Below are 24,110 nucleotides of genomic sequence, written 5' to 3'. Positions count from 1 at the left end.
CTGTTGCTGATGAGATATTCAAACCCCTTCGTGATTTTAGCGTGAGGAACATTAATCCAGAATAATTTCACAATTTATATATGCATTCCTACAGCCACTCATGTCACTTTTTATCAATCAACTTAATTAGTTACAAGATGTTCGTCCAGGTGTTCCCTTTTAGTGCCGCCTGCTTTTCCAATAGTCATTCTCCAACTTACTTTTTATTAATGTATTTAAGATGTTTGGGCACTAATAGTATTTACTGAAAGTGAGTGGAGACAAAAGGAAAAGAGCAGACATGCAGCAGAGATACAGACCAGAACCTAACCAGCTGCACCAGGACATGAAACAGTGAAACGGTTCGTTAAACATTTGATACGTTTTCCATGTTCTATTGTGAATAATATGAGTTCATGTTTTGTTTTTTTAAATAATTGCATACCGTTTTCATTTATTTATTTTTTACACATCAGAACTGGGGTTGTATAATATTGGATTTATTTCTAGGCTGCATTACACCTGAAATTTAAAAAAAGATGGAATGAATTGATATGTCACAGGTTAGAGACTTCAAGAAAATTATCTTCGTGAAATTTGATGTCTTCTAATTTCATGGAAAAACCTAAGAGTGATACATATTAAGACATTTACAGCTGAATTTGTGATTTTGCACCTTCTCTACTGTCGTGCCATTTATCTTATATCTTTCTATTTTTTTGACTCAGATACAGCCAAAATAAGTGAGATGTGTGCTTTCGTTCATCCCTGATTTCAGACTTCAACATCTAACATTTATACAAAACATGCAGCCGAGGGAATGTTTCTGAATGGATTTATTGATGAAGAAAATGGGAAGTCATTCCATCTTTTTGGAACAACTAAACATTCAACACGTTATAACTGTTTGGAGAAAAAAAAAAAACACAGTTCATGAGGTCTTTTATTTGCTGAGAAATGTTAAGTACGCATATCTACAAACTAATAATACAAACTGAAAATCTCTCTACATATATATTAAAAGAAAAAAAACAAACTTTGGCAATTTTTTTCCCAGTTATTTCCCTGTTGTAGTTGATTCTAACTACACGGAGTACCTGATGATCACTTTCAATGACAAATCAATCCAGTGCATCAGGTGACTAAAATGATGTGTACAATGACATAAAAGAGCAATGTTCAGTAAGAATTTACAGAAATTGAAATTTCACAGAGAAAGATTGATCTAGGAGTGCAATAAAATAAATACGCAAGAACTGCATTCGCTAAGTCTTTCCATAAAACAGGAAATTATCCCATAGTGCTTCAAAATTATTCACATATTACAGATTTACCAACCGAAAAAGGCGGGGGGGGGGGGGGGGGGGGGGGGGGGGGTTCCTCAGGTTTCATTCATACTTGGAAATAATAGAGGCAATACATGTTTAATTTCTTTTTAAACAAGTAGAAAAAAAAACAATCCGGCTCAAAAGGCTGTTGTATCACCAAAGTCTTTGTTCCACTGTGTGTACATATTAAGAGTTCCTGAGCTAACAGTGGGCTTAATACGCTTCAGGGAGTCCTCAAAGTCTTTCTTCTTTATGTTACGCATCTGTGAACACACACACACAGAGTCACAGAAAGACAGACACAGACACGCATTTAACCATAAAGCTTTCTGCTGTTATTTTAAGACACTGAGCAAAAAGGAGATATATGTGGTAATTTTACTTAAAAGCATCTTCTCACCTCACTGGCAGACATATTACGGACTTGGTCCGGTCCCAGTTCTGAAAAAGATCAAAATAAACTGTAGCGATGGCGTTTAAGAGTGTGAATACAAAGTCTTTTGGAATTACAAAAGCTTTACCTCTGATCGGCCCGAGTGCAGCATCTTTAGCCAATGACGTCAGATCGCTTCCTGAGTAACCCGCAGCAACTCTGTCAAGTACGACATTCAACGGTTAATGCAAAACTATATACAATAAAAACACTGTCGATAAGTCGGGTAACTGAACGCTCACTTTGCAAGAGAGGATAGCTCATTTGTGCTCAAAGGATTCCCATGTTTTCCCAAAAGGTTTTGAAGTAACGTCAATCTTGTCTGAGGAAACAAGGAGGAAGTTAGGAAGTACTTAACTAAATGAAATATTTACTTATTTTCAATTGCATCATTTGTTTTTAAAGTTAACAAAATACACTTATTGGTGAATTAATACCTTCTCATCTGGTAATGTCACATAAATCCTTTTTGTAAACCGCCTGTCAGATAAAAACAAAAGGGAGGCGGTGATCTTGTAAAAAAAAAAAAAGCGAAATTAGATCAATAAACTGTGATACATGAGTTTATTTATATACCTTAGAACTGCTTCATCCAGCTCCTGTGGCCTGTTAGTTGCTCCCATTACCAGCACCCTGTCGTCGCCTCCGGACTGAACCTGAAACCAAGGCACACTGTTGTGAAAATGACTCCTTCTTAGAGGTATCAGTGACCGAGGTGCTCTGAGAGTCCTACATGATCATATTTGTGACGCTACTATCACTCTTACCCCATCAAACTCAATGAGGAACTCAGTTTTTAGACGACGGGAGGCATCGTGCTCCCCCTCCCTCCTCTCACAAAGTAAGCTGTCCACTTCATCTAACAGTCAAAGACAAAACACAAGTTTATTTCTGAGCTCAAATTTTGAAGCTAAACTATTGTAAAAACTGCAGGATTATACGAACCAATAAAGATGATAGAGGGCTGTAACTCTCTGGCAACTGCAAATAGAGCTCTTACAAGCTTCTCTCCTTCTCCCACCTGTGACCAAGATGACAGGAATAGTTACAAAAAAATAGAAAAACTAGTCCAGCATTGAAGCCTGCTGTATAAATATGTTATAAAGAGCTTCTTACATATTTAGAAGTCAAACTGGCAGCGCTAATGCTGAAAAATGTGGCATTTGACTCAGCAGCGACTGCTTTGGCCTGGCAAGAGGAAGTAACGGCTGTGATTTAATTTGCAACAAAGACACTGTGGTATGATGGACATGCAAATGATGAAGCACAGTTTGATCTCAATGAATGAGCTTGCTTTGATAACATACCAGCATGGTTTTACCATTCCCAGGTGGGCCAAACAAAAGTAAGCCACGTGCAGGTGCCCTCAGCCCAGTAAACAACTAAACAGAAATGATGAAATATGTGTCACGTGTAAAACTGACAAAGCATGGCTAGAGTAAACACTGGCAGAAAGATCTGAAGTTGTCACCTCTGGTCTTAAGGCAGGGAGAATTACAATTTCTTGAAGTGCTTGTTTAGCCAAACTCTGACCCGAGATGTCATCAAATGATACAGAGGCCCCCCTGCAAAACACACAGGATGCAACTTTAAATGTGGTGTATCAAATGTGCCACAAAATAAAATAAAAACTAAACAAAAAGAAAACCTATAAATAACATTGTTTTAAATACCTATCAACAATTTCATTCAGAATCAAGTTGGCCAGTTTGCTATCCACGTTCTTGAAGTTCTTCATATCCCTCTTTGGGGGCTGCTTCCCAGCTGCAGGTTTCCCATTCTGAGATTTTCCCATTCGAGGGGTTACCTGAAGAGGGGGATACAATTACACAGAAAGTATTACACATTACATGCTTTTCAATAGTCTATCAACCATAAAATAAGGAAACAAAGAGGAAATAAAATCTGACCTTTGGATCCGTGGGTCTTGGGTGTCGGACAGCAGCAGCAGGTCTGGTGTTCGTGGACACGCCTGCTGCTGGAGTGCTGCTTTTTGGCTTCGGTTGTGAAGGTACTCTGGTTGGTGGTGGATCACTTCTCCGTTTAGAGGCCAGTGCGGTTTCTGAGAAGAAACATCAGGACACAGTTTTCAAAACAAAAAATAATCATAATGTTAGTAAAGTATATGTGTAGATTTTGGGGGATGTCAAACAGTCAAAAGTCGACCTACCCAACAGAGCAAGCCTGTCTGTAGCCATGGTGAGATTTAACATCATTTTATCTTGCAGTCTCTTCGCTCTGTCATATTGATCCCCTGCTGACACAGCATAAGAGCACAAAGCTAAAGCATGCAGGCAGCTGCAGCTGATCCAGAACGCTGCCGCCAGAGTCCTTACAAACACCAGGAAACTGGACCACATTACACCGGTCATGAAATCACTACACTGGCTTCCAGTTAGTCAAAGGATAGAGTTTAAAATCTTACTGCTGGTCTACAAAGCACTGAATGGTCTTGGATTAAAATACATGCTTGATCTGTTAGTTCCCTATGAAGTTCCCAGACCCCTGAGGTTCATCTGGATCTGGTTTGTTGTGGTTCTTCACTCCTACTGTATTCGTGCATTTAATTAGTGGATGGTTAGCTAAAGCCATATATTTTGGGAAATATTTTTCAGTTGCACTTTTTTATTTCACGTTTGTACGTGGAAACACTGATATTTCTCTACAATCTGAGGCTTAAGCTACATTACATTTTCAATGAATTTGAGAACTAGAAAATTGTCTTTGATTTGGGTCCCGCTTGTGATGAAGGAGGGATGGAGGGCCCCGAAGCCGGACCAGTTGAGAACCACTGCTTTAAAGGACAGTCCTGTTATCTGCACTAATCTGAAGCATCAACAGTGTTCTGATATATACTCCGGATGCTTTATAAAAGTGAAATCTCTGTTAAAAACTGGACCATATTACACCGGTCATGAACTCACTACACTGGCTTTCAGAGAGTCAAAGGATGGAGTTTAAAATCTGGATGCTGGTCTACAAAGACCTGAATGGTCTTGGACCAAAATACCTGCTTGATCTGTTAGTTCCTATGAAGCTCCCAGACCCCTGAGGTTCATCTGGATCTGGTTTATTGTGGTTCCCAAGAACAAGAACCAAGCAAGGTGAGGCAGCATTCAGTTATTCTGCTCCTCACCAGTGGAACAAACTTCCTGTAGACCTGAGGTCTGCTCCAACTGTAGCTCCTTTAAATCAGGATTAAAAACTTCCCCAAAGCCGTGAACTTTTCTATTTTCTATCCATAATGTTCCAATATTCCCTACTATCTATGTGCAATACTCTTCCATCCTTTCAAGTGCAATATTCCTCCAGCCATTCATGTACATTTTTATCCTCCCATTCACTCTTTTTTATAGTGTGTGTGTGTATATATATATATATATATATATATATATATATATATATATATATATATGTTTCCTGTTTTTCGTTTTGTTGTTTACAGTACTTCTTTACATAGTCTTTGCATGTGTGCAATTTGACGGAGCTGCTGCCTAATTTCATTGTACCAGTATAATGACAATAAAGGCTTTCTATGTCTATTTTTCTAAAACATTACTGTTTACTCAAACGTACTCCTAAATTAAATACTTACCCGCTGTATTCTACTGCCCTTATTTTGAACAGCTTGTGCTTTTTATTATTTTACTTCTTTTCTTATCATCTTATTCTTAATTTGTTCAATCTTATTTGTTATTTACTGTCTAATTATGTCTTGCCGCTTTTAATATAAATGTAAAGCACTTTGAATTACCTAGTGTTGAATTGTGCTATATAAATACATTTGCCTTGCAAACCCTGCCCATCATGCAGATGCCAGTTTGTGTACATACCTAGTCCCGTGATCTCCACTGCAATGCCTCTCTCCAGCTCAGCAATCCCCTTCTTGTACCACTGGACCGCTTCGCCCTTTTCTCCTGTTATCACACACAGGTCAGGGAGGAGCCACAAGCTGCAAAACACAGCGCATCCACGAGTAAAAACACAATAAACAAACCTTTGTCATCTTCGTCGATCCTCAAAGCCTTCGATATATGTTCAAACGCCTGTTTGTGGTGGTTTTTAATAAGTTCCCCGCTGTCTTTGCTTTTGCTTGCTTGTATTTTTGCAGACATTACTTTCGCGTCACTGTCTTCTTATTTCCTATCCTAACTCGGTTAGCGCGATGTGAAGGAATAGAAAACCACATTTAGCTTTCGAACTGCATTTGAAATTGTCTGAAATGGCAGTTGTGCTCCGTTACGTAATCTTTAAGCTACATTTATTATTTTAATGCTGCTATGTTGCTGTCACTACTCCACCGCGACTTCCGCTTCGCAGTGTGTACGCCACAAGCCCCGCCCCCTTCTTCTTCGTGTTTTGTAAAACATGTTGTGTCTGACTTTATACCGCCCCCTACCGCAGCGGTGTACATGCAACAGCATATGTACATCTCGGGATCGACCCCTGGAAAAAATAAAATAAAATGAAATAACTAATGTTGCACCCAGTACTCGAGTTGTAAAAAAAAAAAAAAATCAGGGGGGATGGTGGATTTTATCATATGGGGACAGATAATTTGTGCTGATTACAAATAATATAATATATTAAATAATAGCACTGACCAAAACACCTGCAGAAATACTGCAGGAATGACATAGCAGCAGTTAAATGCAGCCTTCTGTAAGCTTTAAATATCCACTGGGCTTACATCAAATACATTAAAACACGAAAATAAAAAACAGTTTTCTGAACTTATCAATATGACTCTGTCCTTCACAGGATAAGTAAAATGGATCACTGCAAAAACTCAAAATCTTAAAAAGAATATTTGTTTTATTTCTAGTTAAAATATCTCATTTTAGTAAAATAAGTCTTATTACACTTGAAACAAGACTCATCACTGGAAAAAACAACAATTTTCACCTGTTTCAAGTAGATTTTCACTTAAAATTAGCAGACAAATCTGCCAGTGGAACAAGATTTTTTTGCTTGTAATGAGAAGAAAAATCTTGTTCCACTGGCAGATTTTTCTACTTATTTCAAGTGAAAATTTACTTGAAACAGGTGAAAATTGTCAAATAAGTTATTTTTCTGGTGTTATTTTTCCGGCGATGACTCTAAATATTGAAATAGCAGTAATACCACATTCATTGATGAAATGACATAAGGGATGGAAAGGGGGATGGCAGTTTTACAGAGGGGATGATTTTGACCGATTTTATTTCAGGGGGGGGGATGCCGTCCCCCCCCATCCCCCCTCAACTCTAGTACCGGCTGCACCTGTTATGCAGACCCGGATTAACTCGGTGTGCTGCCCCAGGGTGACCACACTTGACGTGCCCCCCCTCCTCACATCCTCACAAAAAAAAGGGAAATTTATTATGGTTATAAAGACCATAGATTTATATCAGAATCAGAATCAGAAAGAAGTTTATTGCCAAGTAGTTTAACACACACAAGGAATTTGTTGTGGTGATTGGTGGAATACAAAAGAACAAATAATACAACATGTTGGTTTTAAAGTGCTGGAGTAATGAGTGTCTAAATATTAAAATCAGAATGCAAATAAAAAGTGTTTGCAGACCTTAATGAGTTTTTGCATGTGGCTGATTGACAGGATACATTGCTCCAACAAGAGATACGTCAGTTAAAAGAAAATAAAGTATTTTTTAAAATTATATCAATGACTCTGTCAAGGGTATTTTTATCACCAAATGTGATAAAGAATGTTAGTTCCATCCAGTCGTTTCTTGAATTTGGAGCAAGAACAAACAAAATAAGAAGGTTGAAGAGGAAAAACATATGGGGTATATGGAAGATGTGAAAACAGAAATAACAAAATAAATTAAAAAAAATGGGTAGAAACTCGACTAAATTGTAAGAAACTGATGGACGGGAAAATTTATTTGCATATAAGACAAACATAAAGCATCGTCAACACCTAAGAAGGAGACAAACAATGCTAAAATCCACTAAAGCAACCTGGATCAAAGATATTTGACCAACCGGCCCCAGACTGTGAGACTTGGCCCCCACCTCTCCTCCAGCTGCACACTGAGCACCGGGTCATCAGGGCTGCGTGCTGAGCCACACCCACGACTACAGCCCAGGCCACAAAGAGAACTGATGGACTGATTTCCAAGGGAGATGAGTCAGTCTATAGAGGAGATCATCATAGACTTCAGGAGGACCAGAACCGTCCCACTTCCCCTCTTCATCAACGATGAGTGTTTGGAGAGAGTCCACACAATCAGGTTCCTGGGAGAGAGTCCATATCTCTGATGACCTCTCCTGGTCACGCAACACCACAGCTGTCATAAAGAAGGCTCAGCAGCATCTACACTTCCTGAGAGTCCTCAGGAGGAACAATCTGGACAGTAAGCTACTGCTGGCCTTCTATTGCTTGTCCATGGAGAGCCTGCTGACGTACTGTGCTTCAGTGCAGCTCCCGTACCAGGTGCAGATAGACACAGTGAGGCTTCAGAGGACAATCAAAACAGCACAGAGGATCATTGGCTGTCCTATCTTGTCCCTGATGGACATCTCCACCTGGTGCCTCAGCGGAGCTTGCAACATCACCAAGGACTGGTCACATCCCAGTTCTCAGCTGTTTGAGCTGTTGCCGTCTGGCAGGCGCTTCAGAAACTTAAAAGCAAGGAAAAACAGACTGAGAAAAAGTTTATTTCCAAAAGCCATCAACATCCTGAATAATAATAATAATGATAAACTTTGTTTCTATAGCACCTTTCATACAAGAATTGCAGCTCAAAGTGCTTCACAGTAGGAATATAGACATGTTAAGAACAATGAGAAATAGAGAAATAAACAATAATAGCAAATAAAAATAAAAGATAAAAATGATCATATAGAAAGATAAAAATAACAACAAATAAGAGTAAGAGATAAAAATGATCATATAGAAACATTTAGGCGCAATGATATAGAATAAAAGCAATGTAGGAAATAAAAGGATAAAAGTATAAAAGTAATGCAGACAGTAAAAATCAATGATATAGAATAAAAGCAAAGTGGCAGAGAATAGTGAAGTGAATAAATACAAGATACAAGATACAAGATGTACAGTTACCGTATTTAAAAACTTTAAACTTTTTATTCTTATATTATATTTTTGCATATCTATGAAACACTAGGAAAGGATATATACAGTATGGAAGACATGTACAATACAGTAAAGTCATAAATTATGCTGAGACTATAATGCATGAGAATATACAGTATATTAGTATACAGTATACAGTATAAAGTAAAAAGAATATGTGCAGTGTGATTGGAGTAACAATCAGTGCAATGTTCAAACATATATATATATATATATATATATATATATATATATATATATATATATATATATATATATATATATATATATATATATATATATATATATACGACGGAGTATTAGGGCCAAATATATGTATATATATATATATATATATATATATATATATATATATATATATATATATATATATATATAATCTGATCTGATAACAAATATATAGAAATATTCAACTATGTGTATGTATGTATAGGTATGTGTGTGAGTATAATTACAGTATATTATAATAATGAAATTCTTTGTTTTGTTGTGTTGTTTTCTTAAACTTCTCTTGAATTGTTGTTTTTTACATGTACAAAAATAAAAAAAAATAAAAAAAACTCTATAAAGATGATTTATAATCAGTGAAATGAATACCCTAGCATGCTGTTGAAGTGGTAGTTCTATTTATTTTGAATTAGTATAATGTTGTGAGGGGTAACAAATTTGCTAGTTGACACTATATAGCCAAAAGGCAGCACTCAAATTAAGCTTAATTATTTTAACTTTCTCAGAAAGGTCCTTTTGTCACCCTGTTATCCATGGGTGCAGATCCCGGGGGGGACGGAGGGGACATGTACCCCCCAATTTCTGAAAAACATGAATTGTCCCCCCCAATAAAAATACCCTAAATTATTCAAAATTGAACAAATGTATTTTCAGACTTAAAGGTTGAATATGTAGAATATTTATTAAAAATATATTTCTAAAAAAATAATACATCCACGGTGCGTTTTGAGGTGTACAGAATGAAAGCAATGGGTCCTTTTTTTTTTAGAACTGTTTACCACCATAACTGTGTTAAAACATGATCAGTTAGTTTAAACAACTTGTTTAGGGCTCCATATTTCATCCATATATCAATTGATCGTGCATAAAGTAGTCCCATAGGATAAAAGGAAGATGGTGAGAAGAATTTGAGATGAGTAGACACTACATGCCCAAAACCCTTAAAATTATGATTTACGAATATAACAGTTAAGTAAGCAGTGACACACACTGTTGGCTGTTTAGGACAAATAAATTGTCCTTGTCAACAAGGCCCCGGCCCCCCCTCCCCCCCCGTCTACCACGGACTGCCCCCCCATCCCAGAGTCGTTACATTACGAGAATAAAGTCGTAATATTACGAGAATAAAGTCGTAATATTAAATATATTATAAATATATAAATAGAACTTCACAAGATGCTCAATATTCCTCATTTTAACACAGGGAGAAGATGCTCTTCCTGTTAGAGTTCTCATAAATTATATTCTCATAATATTACAACTTTATTCTCATAATATTACAACTTTATTCTCATAATATTACGATTTTATTCTCATAAATTACGACTTTATTCTCGTTATTTTACGACTTTATTCTCGTAATACTACGACTTTATTCTCGTAATGTTACGACTTTATTCTCGTAATGTTACGACTTTATTCTCGTAATATTACGACTTTATTCTATTACGACTTTATTCTCGCAAAATTATGACTTTATTCTCGTAATGTTACGACTTTATTCTCATATTATGACTTTATTCTCGTAATTTCCTTTTTTTTTGTCTTAGTTTGGCCCTAATACTCCGTCGTAGTATTGCACCAATCACCACAACAAATTCCTTGTGTGTGTTAACAAACTTGGCGATAAAAAAATCTGATTCTGATTCTGATTCTGATAAACAAGAAAGGTAAGCACAATAAATGATTCCCTGTTCAGTATTTTTTGGCGAGCCTTTACCAATTTATGGCATGGTATGAGTTGCATATTGGCAAAAAAATAAAAATAAAAATCACGTTGGTGTCCCCCAGTGGCGTCAATTCAGTGGAAGCTAAGGTATGGCAAGGTTACGAGTCACAGAAATTCACTAGAGTATCAATCAACACGTCCAGCAAATACTCGTCAAAGAAGTCTGCTATGTAGCTTATCTGTGTGGTCAAGAAAATTGGAACTTTTTCAAATGCAGTCTCGCTCACTGCAAAAACTCAAAATCTTACCAGGAATATTTGTCTTATTTCTAGTTAAAATGTCTAATTTTTAGTCAAAAAATCTCATTACACTTAAAACAAGAGTCATTACCAGAAAAATAACTTGTTATTTGACCATTTTCACCTTTTTCAAGTACATTTTCACTTGAAATAAGTAGAAAAATCTGCCAGTGGGACAAGATTCATCTTCTCATTACAAGCAAAACAATCTTGTTCCATTGGCAGATTTTTCTACTTATTTTAAGTGAAAATCTATTTGAAACAGGTGAAAACGGTTGTTTTTGAGTCTTGACTTAAATGTAATGAGATTTTTTTTGACTAAAAATTAGACATTTTAACTAGAAATAAGACAAATATTCTTGTTAAGATGAGTTTTTGCAGTGTATAATAACTAGTGAAATCAATCATGTTCTGATTTGCATTTGTAGTTATTCTATATGTATTAAGTAATAGAATAATCAATACAAGGAGACAGAGTAATTCCATAAATGTATTTGAAAAAACAAACATTTACATTTAACCCTTGAAGCAAAGGTGTGGCGGCTGCCGTACCTTGCCATACCCAATTGACGCCCCTGGTGTCCCCCCAATCCTGACATTGGATCTGCACCCCTGCTGTTATCACTCACTCTACCCGCTCACCTGACGGCCAAAGCAATCTGGGAACCAAACAATCAGCCTGGACTAGGCCCCGCCCACTCGATATTTCCACCAATCACAAGCCTCCAAGATCCAACCAGCCAATGAAAACGCAGTGACGCTGATTTGACAACAGACTCCGCCACGCCCCTCACTTGGCCATCAGTAATCCTCACATACCGACACTTTTAAGCTTTAATATATCTGTTCTCGGGCCACCAGTACTGGCACAGTACTCACATTTTAAGACGTATTCCTTTCAAAGTCGTTTAAATAAGCTGACTTAAGACACCAACCAACCAGAGAGGTTGTTATCGAGCCAGCAGCAGACTGCCCTTTGTCTCTCCGGCTAGCAGCATCGTCAGCTAACGCCTGATCTCGCAGCTTTTGGTCGATTATTTTCGCTTGACAAGTAGATAAGTCAACCAAGATAGGCGGCTTGGGATCCAAGATGTCGAATCGAGCTGTGTGCAGAGAAGCAAGTCACGCCGGGAGCTGGTACTCCGCATCGGGTAACTGTCAAAACAACAACGTTAGCACCCTGGCTGCTAAAGCCTGATTTAGGGTTCCGCGTTAAATCGACGGCGTAGGGTACGCGGCGACGTGCAGCATACGGTGCGCATCGCCGCGTACCCTACGCCGTGGGCTCTGCGTAGGTTTAACGCGGAACCATAAATCAACCTAAACGCCACGTTTGAAATGTCCTTTTTATTTATATAAATGTGCACAACCTCGACTGTTTTTGCTATCCATTCTCTGCCTGGCACATCCCAGCAGGCGGTGGTAGTAAAGGTCTAGACTGACACTAATCCATATCATTGTAAAAGTCATTTAGGTCTCATTTAATTGTGACTGCGAGATAATTTAACTAAGGTTGGTTTATTCAGTAAATCTTCTACATTATATTTTATAATCTAACAAGTCAATTAAACTTGTTTAGGGTTGTGTACCGAAATAGCTACTGTGTCGCGAAACAAAGGACCTGGTTTAGGCTGCAAACCCAAGTTTCATGTTACCCCTTCCCCCATTTCACAAGATGCACGCCACATTTTCTTATCTGTTTTCTCGTTAATTGCTAGAATGAAGGAGTTTCTGTCTAAACCAGACATGGAAAAGCGTATTCATGCATTCATTTTCAGTAGGTTGGATTATTGTAATGGCATCTTTACAGGCCTTAACAAGAAATCAATAAAAGAAAAAGTGGCTGTTGAGATATTTTGATTGTCACATCAGCTCCCTGTTTTATGCTTGATTGTATTCGTGCATTTAATTAGTGGATGGTTAGCTAAAGCCATATATTTTGGGAAATATTTTTCAGTTGCACTTTTTTATTTCACGTTTGTACGTGGAAACACTGTTATTTCTCTACATCTGAGGCTTAAGCTACATTACATTTTCAATGAATTTGAGAACTAGAAAATTGTCTTTGATTTGGGTCCCGCTTGTGATGAAGGAGGGATGGAGGGCCCCGAAGCCGGACCAGTTGAGAACCACTGCTTTAAAGGACAGTCCTGTTATCTGCACTAATCTGAAGCATCAACAGTGTTCTGATATATACTCTGGATGCTTTATACATTTAAAATACTGTTAAAAACTGGACCATATTACACCGGTCATGAAATCGCTACACTGGCTTCCAGAGAGTCAAAGGATGGAGTTTAAAATCTTATTGCTCTTCTACAAAGCACTGAATGGTCTTGGACCAAAATACATGCTTGATCCTATGAAGCTCCCAGACCCCTGAGGTTCATCTAGATCTGGTTTGTTGTGGTTCCAGAACCAGAACCAAGCAAGGTGAGGCAGCGTTCAGTTATTCTGCTCCTCACCGGTGGAACAAACTTCCTGTAGACCTGAGGTCTGCTCCAACTGTAGATCCTTTAAATCAGGGTTAAAAACATTACTGTTTACTGAAGTGTACTCTTAAATTATATACTTACCTGCTGTACTCTACTGCCCTTACTTTTTTAACAACTTGTGCTTTTTATTATTTTACATCTTTTCTTATCATTTTATTTCATTTTATTTGTTATTTACTGTTAAATTGTTTCTTACCACTTTTAATGTTGATGTAAAGCACTTTGAATTACCTTGTGTTGAATTGCCTTGCCTTAAACCCACTTGTCAGTCCCACGTTTCGCGTCCTAAGCGTCGCAAACTGCCCTGATTCTTATACGGAGAACCAAATAATTTCTAGTGATTTTTTTTTGGGGGGGGGGGGGGGCTTACAAACCTTATACAGGCCAAGCTAACATTAATCCACCATGAGAAAAAAAATAACAGTTAACAGTCAACTTGGAGTCAGTCAGTAATACGGAGACTACCGGTAAGACGTTGGCACTTGTGGACAGCAGGACACATCAGCTGTTTATACTTAGATAAAGGTAGATTCCTCGATTGTCAGTCACACGTAGTTGGGCTTGGATCTATATTGAATGTTAAAGTTTGACAGTTCCATCTATTTTCTGTCCATCTCCTACAATATCCACATAAGTCATTGATTAGTGATGAGCTGCATTTGAAATGCAGAATGGTTACAAAGATTCTCACCTCACATAAAGTTCCCACTGTCATATCTAGAGTTGACCTCATCAGAAAAGAACTTGCCTGGATTACAGCCATTTTTATCTATTTAACTTTCCCTTGACCTGTGTTTTATATTTATTCAATAATTCATTAGCAGTCTTGGTCTTTGGTTGTGACTACTCTTTATTCTGGGTATGTAAGTTTCTCTCTTTTAACTTTTATGCTTGCAGGATCCCAGCTGAATGCACAACTAGAGGGTTGGCTGTCTCATGCACAGTCCACGATCAGACCTGCTAGAGCCATCATAGCACCGTAAGAACAAGTTGACAAAAACATCATAAACACTCTGATTGTAACCTGTTATCATATATTGACATGCTTTTGCCTGCAGCCATGCTGGGTATACCTACTGTGGTGCTTGTGCAGCATTTGCCTACAAGCAAGTTGACCCCTCTATCACGTAAGTTGATCAGCTTTCTGGCCTCATTTCTCATTGAAGACAATTTTTTTACATAACTGTTACTTATCTTAACTCCATTCCTCCCTCAGAAAGAACACATGGTTGTGTAGATAGCAGAGTGTAGTGCTATAACGTTTTGTGATGAGAGCGATTGAGGTAAAGTCCTGTTGCTCTTCAGTCGTAGAGTGTTTATCCTGGGACCTTCACACCATGTGCCGCTCTCCCGCTGTGCCCTGTCTCCTGCAGACATCTATAGAACACCCCTTTATGACCTGAGAATCGACCAGAAGGGTATTCACTGTTTTCACTCCTGACATTTATTTCTGTTTAATGTGTGTTTTTGTGTCTCATTTTTATGCTTGAGCTTGTGTCGGCATGTTTAACAGCTGTAGAATAGAGTTCCTTTGCTAAAGAAAAAAACAAATGTAAGGAGCAGTTTCTAAATTCTGCATGTTTGTGCTATACAACCCTATGTCTGACCATTTCTTTAGTGTTACTGTTGTAACCTCATCTCAGTAGAGCCTTGGCATACATAGTCTAAGCAGTCTTTGGAGGTGGAACAGTTTTGAACATTCTCCTAACACCAAAGAGCTCTGTGACTTTTGTAATAAAAACGTAGTCCCCCCATCAGCCTGGAGCACATATTTACCCTCGATTTAAACTGTGCATCTCCAAAAATGACCAACAGTAGACATTGCTACACATGCACAAACTGAAGGGATTTTTTTCTTTTCTTCCTCCAGTTTATGCAGACCTCTGGAAAACTGGGTTGTTTGAGAGGATGACTATACAGACAGATGAAGATGAGCACAGTATTGAGATGCACTTGCCTTACACTGCTAAAGCCATGGAGAGGTAATGGACCTGGAAGGGATGTTTGTGTAACCAAAGCAAAGACAATGCAAACTGGCGGAGGGAAGTGTGTGGTAGAATCAAGCATTTCCTTAACTGTAATTGGCTAACAGGATGGTGGTACAAGATTTTAACGGAATCACTCTGACGCAGGCACATATGGAAAGTGAGATATGCATAATTGATAAAGCCTTCTGTTTCTTTGGCTGGAGTCAGTCATTTTTTTGGTCTGGAAAGAAGGGATCCTGCAAGAATTGAAGCTTAATTAAACCCAGCATATATATTTAAGAAAGTGTAAATGCACAAGTTTTGCATAAAGGTTGTTAAAGATCCTTTCTAGTTATTAATGCATAAATCTAATTCTGCAGCCACAAAGATGAGTTCAGCATTGTTCCTGTGCTCGTGGGTGCCCTAAGTGAGTCCAAGGAACAGGAGTATGGGAAGCTGCTCAGCAAGTACCTGGCAGACCCTTCCAACCTCTTCATCATCTCATCTGACTTCTGCCACTGGGGTAGGTGCTAAAAAGTAGAAATGCTGAAAATGACCTTTATCCTGTGAGATCTGTCTGGCCATCAAATCATAGTTTGTAAGCCAGCATAAATGTTATACATTATTACATGTTTAATCATACATGTATTATATGTTTGCTCTTCTTCAAAGGTCAGCGTTTTCGCTACACATACTACGATGAAGCTCAAGGGGAGATCTACAGATCTATTGAGCATCTTGATAAAATGGTAACTACAGAGAAAGATTTGATTCAAATATCGGATGCGCATACAACTGATTCGGTAAATAGATGCACATGAACCGGACAATGAGGCAGATTAATTATATGACAAATATAGTTTGAATTCCTGACAGACTTGTACCGGTTATCTGCTGAGTCAAGAAGGAAAAATGCAGGTGAAAGATGATGTTTTGTTGAACACAGCATGGATTATTGACTGCTGTTTGAAGATCCTGTGGAAATTAACCCTTATTAGTGATAACCATCAAATTATTTGACATCCAAACTAAATTATTCTCTGAAAAATGACATGAGATGAAGTTCTTCTAATGTATTTGGACTGTCAATTCTTATTTATGGCATACTTGAGTTTCAATTCTTTTGGGATATGATTTGAAAACATAAGTCTGCTTTTGAGCTTTCAGAGATAAACTTGAAAGAGTAGAGTCATAAAAGTGTATCAAAATTGATGGAAGATTTTTATATTTGAAAGTTTCGACATAAACAAATATTTTGAATAAATTTAGAGGGATGCCAAGATCAAAGGGAGGCTGCTGGAATACCGCTCATCTATTCAGTCCCAGCAGGGTTTGCCACTTGTTTCTGACGATTACACTGCTGCCCTTGCTCAGTTTGTATGCATGTTGCTTTTTGGGACATAAGAAATGCTTCATTTCTGGATAGCTATTCCTGTCTCACTAGCAAACTGTCCTGGGAGATCCACCATCAAATACTTATGTTAATGAACATCTATGTGCAGACAAACAAAAGTCTAAAAGCACTAGATCAGTCCGTAAAACACGTCTGTGTACCAGGGTTGTACAACACACTGCAAAAATCCCATTTTAGGTGATCTTTACCACTTAAATAATGTGTCACAAAAAATTCAAGTCAATGTGTGTCCTTTACTAAAGAGAGTGGAAAAAGCACATCGATTAACAATAATGGTCCGCGCTGGAAGGATAAGTGGACATGCTAAGGGTTTTATGACTTTTGGTTCAACGCGTTCTCTTCCCTCACAGGGGATGAGCATTATAGAGCAGCTGGATCCCATGTCTTTCACCAACTACTTGAAAAAGTACCGCAACACCATCTGTGGCCGTCATCCGATTGGAGTGCTGCTAAATGTGAGTACCGCTGAAGAGTAGACATGGTGATGTATTGTTTTATCATTTACAGCACAGTTATTTATCATTTCAAGGAAGAGACCTCAATGGTTTGAAAAAAAAAATAGAAGTGAAAGCAACATTTGTAAATTTAAAATGAGTATTGAAAACAACATGCAAATGAAAAAATAATTTTGTTTATTTAATGAATTTCACTGACGTTTGAAAGCGATATCTGATAATCGCAGCTCATTTTATTTCATCATTGCAACATTCACCGCTCAGTTAATTTTATCACGTTACACCACATCTGCATAACAGGCCTACCCTGTCCACCGTTATTGTTTCCCTTTGGAAATTCACTAAAACCACGTGCCTTAAAACAGAGGGATATATCGGTACAAGATGTCAGTGTCGTCATTTCTCAGAGCGGCGTGTTCCATGGTTTGCTCTCGCATACAGACGTAGTTATGATTTTACATCTATTTTTCAATCATTTTTGTTTTTTTTCACCCTTCAAGTCTCTTCCTTGAAATCCTTAATTGCAAACTTGTGTGACTGATGAATGAATGATAAAACATGGCCTTGTTTTTTATAATTCACAACGGTTTCAATCAAATCCCAGTACATGACAAATTTTCTGTTTTCACTTTAGCTCCATTTTAACTGCTCCATGTTTTAATTCACATGCATTTTTGATAAATTTTGCTTAAGTAATAAGTCAGCAGCAGCAATTGGTAACTGATCCATCAGTAAAACCTGTCCCACAGATGCAGATGAGCCAGTGTCTGTTGACTCGCACAGGCCTGGAGCTCAGACAGCTTTCAGCTCCATACAAAAACACTGGAAGATCCTGAACTGTTGTCTGTTTTGTAGAGTTAATGCCGATGTAACTGGTTTCCAGTTATTCAGAGAGGATGAGCAATGGAGTTTATTTTATTCCACTCCCTAAATTCAAACAAAACAGCTAAATGTCTCCTTTAGATTAGCTGCCAACTTAGCGTCCAGAAGATCAGCAAGGATGTCAGCATTTGTTATGACGTAAATCAAAACAACAAACCTTTTAACTGTGATAACTTCAGCTAACGTTGCATATTCACAACCGTTGGGTAGCAGTAGAGGGCCTGCCTTTGATAAGTTAGGTAGCTCGTGCCACGTTTAGCTAATGTCAGTCGACACTAGAGTCAGATAATAGAAGCACACAGAGCATCAGATGCAAAACGAACTTTTACATTTAGTGGCTTGTATCAAATCTTCATAACTGCAGATCTAGTACTGGATGGTACTGTCCTGTAATTTCAGATTTAAAACTTGCCGTGTAACACAGTGGATCTGAAGTTATGTCTTTCCAAATTAATCTTGTTCAGGGCTGCATGAGCACTGTTGATCCAGGATTTTCTCATCCATCATCGTGACAGCTGTAAGATGAGGCTTCTCCCCCTGATCCTTATTAACGACCATATGCCTAAAGCTTGCACACGTATCCCTCCGTGGTATATTTAAGTCCCATTTGAAAGCTCCTCGATGAAAGTGGATTGTTCTCTGTCCAAAATTGGTCCTAAACATCTTGGGACAAGGTTTTCACACAAGCAGTCCCCATAAAATATATACAACTGTAAACAACATCAATAGAGTCAGCAGCAGTAACCAAAGCAGGACTTAATGATGGGTCAATTACAATAGCTACTATTATGAATTCGACTGTAACTAAAAGAAGGCTGTTTTCTTTGTTGAAATTTCCATTTCATTTCAGTAAAAGCCCATCTGGCTCTTGCCATCTCCTGTCCCTGCTATCAGCAAAAAACAGTCTTGGTCGTATAATACTATACCTGCGTACCACTTCACAGCACCGTGATTAAATCAGTTCAGAGCTGCAGTGGACGTCACGGCACACAGGTCAAAGAGACTTGAGCATAATGTTGGAAGAAAAGATTAAAAAGAGACCGAATAGGACACCAAAGAGTCAGACTTGGACGCCGTTATAAAAGCTATTGAACCTTCTAGTCTGAGCTAAAAATTAGAAAAATTCCTTTGTGCTATGTCATTGGTAGCATAAAGATTTACTCTTGTTTGATCTCCTGCTAGGTCACTCTTGTTTAATTACTTTCTTGAGTCTCCTAGTTTCTTCTCCCGTGATGTTAACTCCAGCTCTGTAAAGTAATTGAATTGTTGTCGATGTGTGACACGGTGTTGTAAAGCGATATGCAGTTGTCACAAGAGACGGCTGGTCCAGGAGTCTAAAGTGACTCGAGTGGTTTTGACTGATAGAAGGGACGAGAGGCCTCAAGAATGAGATGCCACAATCAAAAGATTCAAATAGTCCTTTGCAGGAAATATAAATTGATATTTTAATGGAAAAGAAACTTCAATATGCTATTTAAAAAAGAAAAAAAGTATGCCATCTCATGTTGTTGTTGTTGTTATCTGTGGGAATGCCAGACGATGGCAGCGACTAACAGGACGTTGCTGTTTTGCTGTTTTGCAGGCTGTGGCTGAGCTTAGGAAGGCCGGTCTAGAAATGAACTTCTCTTTCCTGAACTACGCCCAGTCGAGCCAGTGCAGGAACTGGCAGGACAGCTCCGTGAGCTACGCTGCTGGGGCCCTCATTGTTCATTGAGGTCAACTGTTACGGGGGCCACTGCAGTGCCGCCACTCTGCCCTTGATATCTACCGCCATAATCTGTCCCGTACTCCCTATCCTACCCCCAGTTACGCCCACTTTTTGCAGGAAGGACAGAGACAGTCAAAGCCAATACACTTGTTTTAGCCTCTCGGCTCTCCTCCACCCTGCTTTCAGTTTGAAGTGTCTCCAAGAGCTTTTGGTTGAAGTGCAGTTTTAAGAATATGTGGAACAACAAATTGGAGGTATGAGGGGGGGGGTGTTTTATTTGGGATTTTGGAAGGATTCTAGTTGTCCTCTTAGTCCCCTTTTTTTTTTTTTGTTTTTTTTTTTGCTTCCCTGACAACACAGTGTTTGAGTTTACTAATGCAATCTTTATATTTGGACCTAATCTGTTCTCTTGTAATTTGCAACAGAAAAGGAATTAAAATAATACTGCAGATATAAAAAGAGAATATTCTGATGTTGCCAGATTAACGTGAAATGAGTCTTTTGACTGCTTCAAGCAACATGTGACTTAAACCTTAAATGTTCATAGATTAACCGCTACCAGGGCTCAGCGTATATAGTAGTTGCAAACAAAGGGCTGCACCCAACAAGATTCATTAACTTCCTATTATACAAACCAAAAACATTATAATCACAAGATTGATTTCTTTTTGTTTTAGCAGTTTTATTAGATGTAGAAGTATTTACTCAATTGGTGTGTAGATTTGAGAACACGGGTGTACCACTGGAGCTCTAAGGCTCTTAACATGGTTTGACCAGTAGATTGTGTGCAACACTGAGCTTATTTTACCTTTTTTGTAGACTTGTAGGAAATGTCTTCTGTTACAGTTTCACTTCTGTAAGAACTGCAGATATTTGATTTGGGGTCTAAAAGTGGCAAAGCAGAACATTCTACGCCCATCTTCTTGAATTATATCTGTGCTGTATGCTGTCATTTACAGCCGATCTCTTTGTTTTGATTGACCAATGCCAAAACCCTCTGAGGAAGACTTGTTCCCTTTCCCCAACCTTACATTTTTCCAGTTTTGACAGGTAATATAAAAAATTCTCCATTGAAATAAGAAAATCAATTATAAAAGCTTGCAGTAGATAAAATAAAGTGATAGATGCCACAGGTATTGAAGTCAGCACAACGGCATAATGCTTTCCTGTAGATTTGAACCGAGACACGGACAGATGTTTTTCCTTGCTGTATTTTTGGATTTATTGGACGGATAAGAAACGCCATTGACATTTGCTTAATGTAACGTAAAGCACAGGATCACAGGGGATTCATTGCTAACAAAAGAAGTGGCTGAATGGAGGGAAAAAAAAACACCCAATGACTCTTTGTAGCTGTGTAGGCGTTCAGCGAACATTTGACAATGGGCTGCACACGGTGTCAGCTCCTCTGTCATGTGAGGTTTGAATGCTAGTCACCTCTGATTTTTGCCACTGAAGTTCAGTAATTCCACCTTGAGATTCAGTGGTGTAACATGAGGCCCCCCCTCCCCCCCTCCCGGCACTGTTGGAGGTACTGCGCTTGACTTTAATATACAAAAGCTGGTTAAACCGAGTAGACACAGATTAAAAGATGAATCCCCGGGCTCACTTGACCTCTAGTGCTAATTTGAGGGAAACTAGCGAAGCATGACACACTGTGCTACTGTGCCTTTGATCACTCTTGCACATTTAAATATAAAGCGTATTCTCACTTTCAGTCTTATATTAGATGTGTTCTTTTGGGCTTTTTTCTTTTTTTCGTCCGTGTGTGCCCTCCCTCCCCCTGTTGCTAACAGCCCAACTCTGTACCTGGCTCAGCCGAAGCACCAGGAGTGTATGACCAATTTATGGAGTGTGTTGGTCTAAAATGACATCAACTGTTATCTGGTTTCTCCAGCAGGGAGTGGTCTTCTGTTGTCTCACATCACCTCATTCCTGTAGAGAGAGACGAAGCCTAAACCTCAACACTGTTCACTTGTCTGTTTATTAATGTTTTTGTTTTTTTAGAAAAAGGCTTTTGTATTTTTTTTTCTTTTTTTCTTGGTTAGAGAATTGGAACTTACACGTCATAATCCTAAAATATACTGCTTAAATACTCCCTTGTTGGAGTTTTTTTGATCTCAGGTTCCACTGACAAAGCATCCCTAAAGGCTCTTAACAAAAAAGGGCGAGGATTCATGTTACAAAAGAAGTAAAATGTGCTGAAAAGCATGTCTGCTCTGGTGTCTTCTGTCTTCTGATGATTACTGATATACATAGAACAACTATTTTTTTGTTATATGCATTTAAATTGTTTAATCATGGTCAAGAAATATGTAAGTTTCTTGAATAAAACAGTCAGACGAGATAAGATAATCATTTTAGTCCCACAGGTGGGACATTTACATGTTACAGCAGCAACGGATAATAGAGAATCTCAAAAAAACATCATATAGAACTGAACCCAGCATTTAAAAAGAAACAACCATTAAACATTGACAGTCAGCTTGGGTCAAACGGTCAAAAACATGGTGATAAATGCAGCGTTTCCGGTAAGTATCGTGAAGGATACAATCAAATCAAACAGCTGCTCGGATCTCAACCCGACCAGCAGGGGGCGCCAAAGGGTCAGAGAAATACGCTCAGCATGAGCGCATCTCATTCATTTTAATGTTCAATTTTTGTTGAAACATCTCCAAAAAAAGTTAGTGATTCAGCTTTGTGGCACATTTTCAGCACTTTTTTTTAGTGCTTTTGAAATGTTAAACTGGGAGTTATCTCTTGCATTTTTTTCCCACCACATATTTCACTTTTGACGGAATAGACAGCTAAAACTGATGAGAGGCTGAACATCACGACCTAGAGAGTATGATTACACGAGGGACAGTTGTAAAACACTGTTACTATTGCTCGGTACAGATAGTCATCTAGTATGCCTAGCGCAACTACAGACCATGTTACTTGAGATCAAGAGCTTTATTTAAATGTTCGCCCATTTTAAAATCTTGACCACTGATTTGAAATTAGAAACTGAAATGATTTCCATGAGGAAATACAGTAAACACATTCTGTGGCTGACATTGTTTCAATACTCCAGGGTTCAAATGTGCTCAAACAATAAAAGTAGGTCAATCCATTTACTGTCTTGCAGCATCAGTTGGAGGCACAAAGATTTGAATTTAACATCTAGCTGAATATATTAGGAACTTAAATGAATCTATCCAAAACAGTGCCAGTTCACTCATACTGTGAATAATTACAACTCTCAAACTGGACACTGTGGTGAGATTAATGCATAAAATGTAGCATTTCAAACAGATATTATTGCTGTTTCCATGAACCACAAGTTTATGTTCTGAAATTTTTGAATGTGCTTTGATTTAACAAAAGATTTCTTGGGTTAAATCTTTAGACCACATTCTTTTACTTTGATGTGAGTGAACAAAATTAAACATTTAAAACCACAACCAAGGGAATTCAGACTTAGTTAATCATTAAACCATCCATCCATCCATTGTCCACCGCATTATCCGAGTCCGGGTCGCGGGGGCAGCAGTCGGAGCAGGGATCCCCAGACTTCCCTCTCCCCGGACACCTCCTCCAGCTCTTCCGGGGGGACTCCAAGGCGTTCCCAGGCCAGCCGAGCGACGTAGTCACTCCAGCGTGTCCTGGGTCTTCCTCGGGGCCTCCTCCCGGTGGGACATGCCCGGAACACCTCACGAGGGAGGCGTCCAGGGGGCATCCTATACAGGTGCCCGAGCCACCTCAGCTGGCTCCTCTCGATGTGGAGGAGCAGCGGCTCTACTCCGAGCTCCTCCCGGGTGACAGAGCTCCTCACCCTATCTCTAAGGGAGCGCCCCGCCACCCTGCGGAGGAAACTCATTTCGGCCGCTTGTATCCGGGATCCCGTTCTTTCGGTCATGACCCAGAGTTCATGACCATAGGTGAGGGTGGGAACGTAGATCGACCGGTAAACTGAGAGCTTTGCCTTTCGGCTCAGCTCCCTCTTCACCACGACGGACCGATACAATGACCGCATTACTGCGGCCGCCGCACCGATCCGCCTGTCGATCTCGCGCTCCGTTCTCCCCTCACTCGTGAACAAGACCCCAAGATACTTGAACTCCTCCACCTGAGGCAGGAACTCTCCCCCGACCTGGAGGGTGCAAGCC

The 24,110-nt window shown here is 38.9% G+C and overlaps 2 protein-coding genes across 3 annotated transcripts; one reads left to right on the top strand and one right to left on the bottom strand.

Annotated features, from left to right (window-relative positions):
- Positions 1-808: 808 nt before the first annotated feature.
- LOC133463212 (spastin-like) lies at positions 809-6,070 on the bottom strand. Of its 2 annotated transcripts, none has more exons than XM_061744598.1 (16): positions 5,738-6,070; positions 5,574-5,657; positions 3,911-3,997; positions 3,651-3,802; positions 3,414-3,547; positions 3,212-3,305; positions 3,048-3,122; positions 2,857-2,928; positions 2,686-2,761; positions 2,508-2,599; positions 2,317-2,396; positions 2,178-2,220; positions 1,983-2,062; positions 1,829-1,899; positions 1,708-1,748; positions 809-1,570 (listed from the first exon to the last, which is right to left on the bottom strand). In XM_061744598.1, exons 1-16 carry the CDS (start codon positions 5,853-5,855, stop codon positions 1,445-1,447), a joined length of 1,425 nt encoding a protein of 474 aa, XP_061600582.1. In that variant the 5' UTR covers positions 5,856-6,070; the 3' UTR covers positions 809-1,444. The 2 variants fall into 2 exon arrangements, with proteins under 2 accessions (XP_061600582.1, XP_061600584.1); XM_061744600.1 differs by having other exon boundaries at positions 3,911-3,994.
- A 5,757-nt stretch (positions 6,071-11,827) lies between these two features.
- On the top strand, positions 11,828-22,532 carry memo1 (mediator of cell motility 1). Its single transcript, XM_061744922.1, has 9 exons — positions 11,828-12,189; positions 14,431-14,512; positions 14,592-14,660; positions 14,839-14,951; positions 15,404-15,515; positions 15,881-16,023; positions 16,173-16,249; positions 17,265-17,369; positions 19,834-22,532. The coding sequence occupies exons 1-9, from the start codon at positions 12,129-12,131 to the stop codon at positions 19,963-19,965; spliced, it is 894 nt and encodes a 297-aa protein (XP_061600906.1). The 5' UTR covers positions 11,828-12,128; the 3' UTR covers positions 19,966-22,532.
- Positions 22,533-24,110: the final 1,578 nt, after the last annotated feature.

Source organism: Cololabis saira, chromosome 17 (genome assembly GCF_033807715.1).
Source record: "Cololabis saira isolate AMF1-May2022 chromosome 17, fColSai1.1, whole genome shotgun sequence".
NCBI lineage: Eukaryota > Metazoa > Chordata > Actinopteri > Beloniformes > Belonidae > Cololabis > Cololabis saira.
The sequence above is the reverse complement of the archived record's forward strand: the minus strand, read 5'-3'. Positions and strand labels throughout refer to the sequence as shown.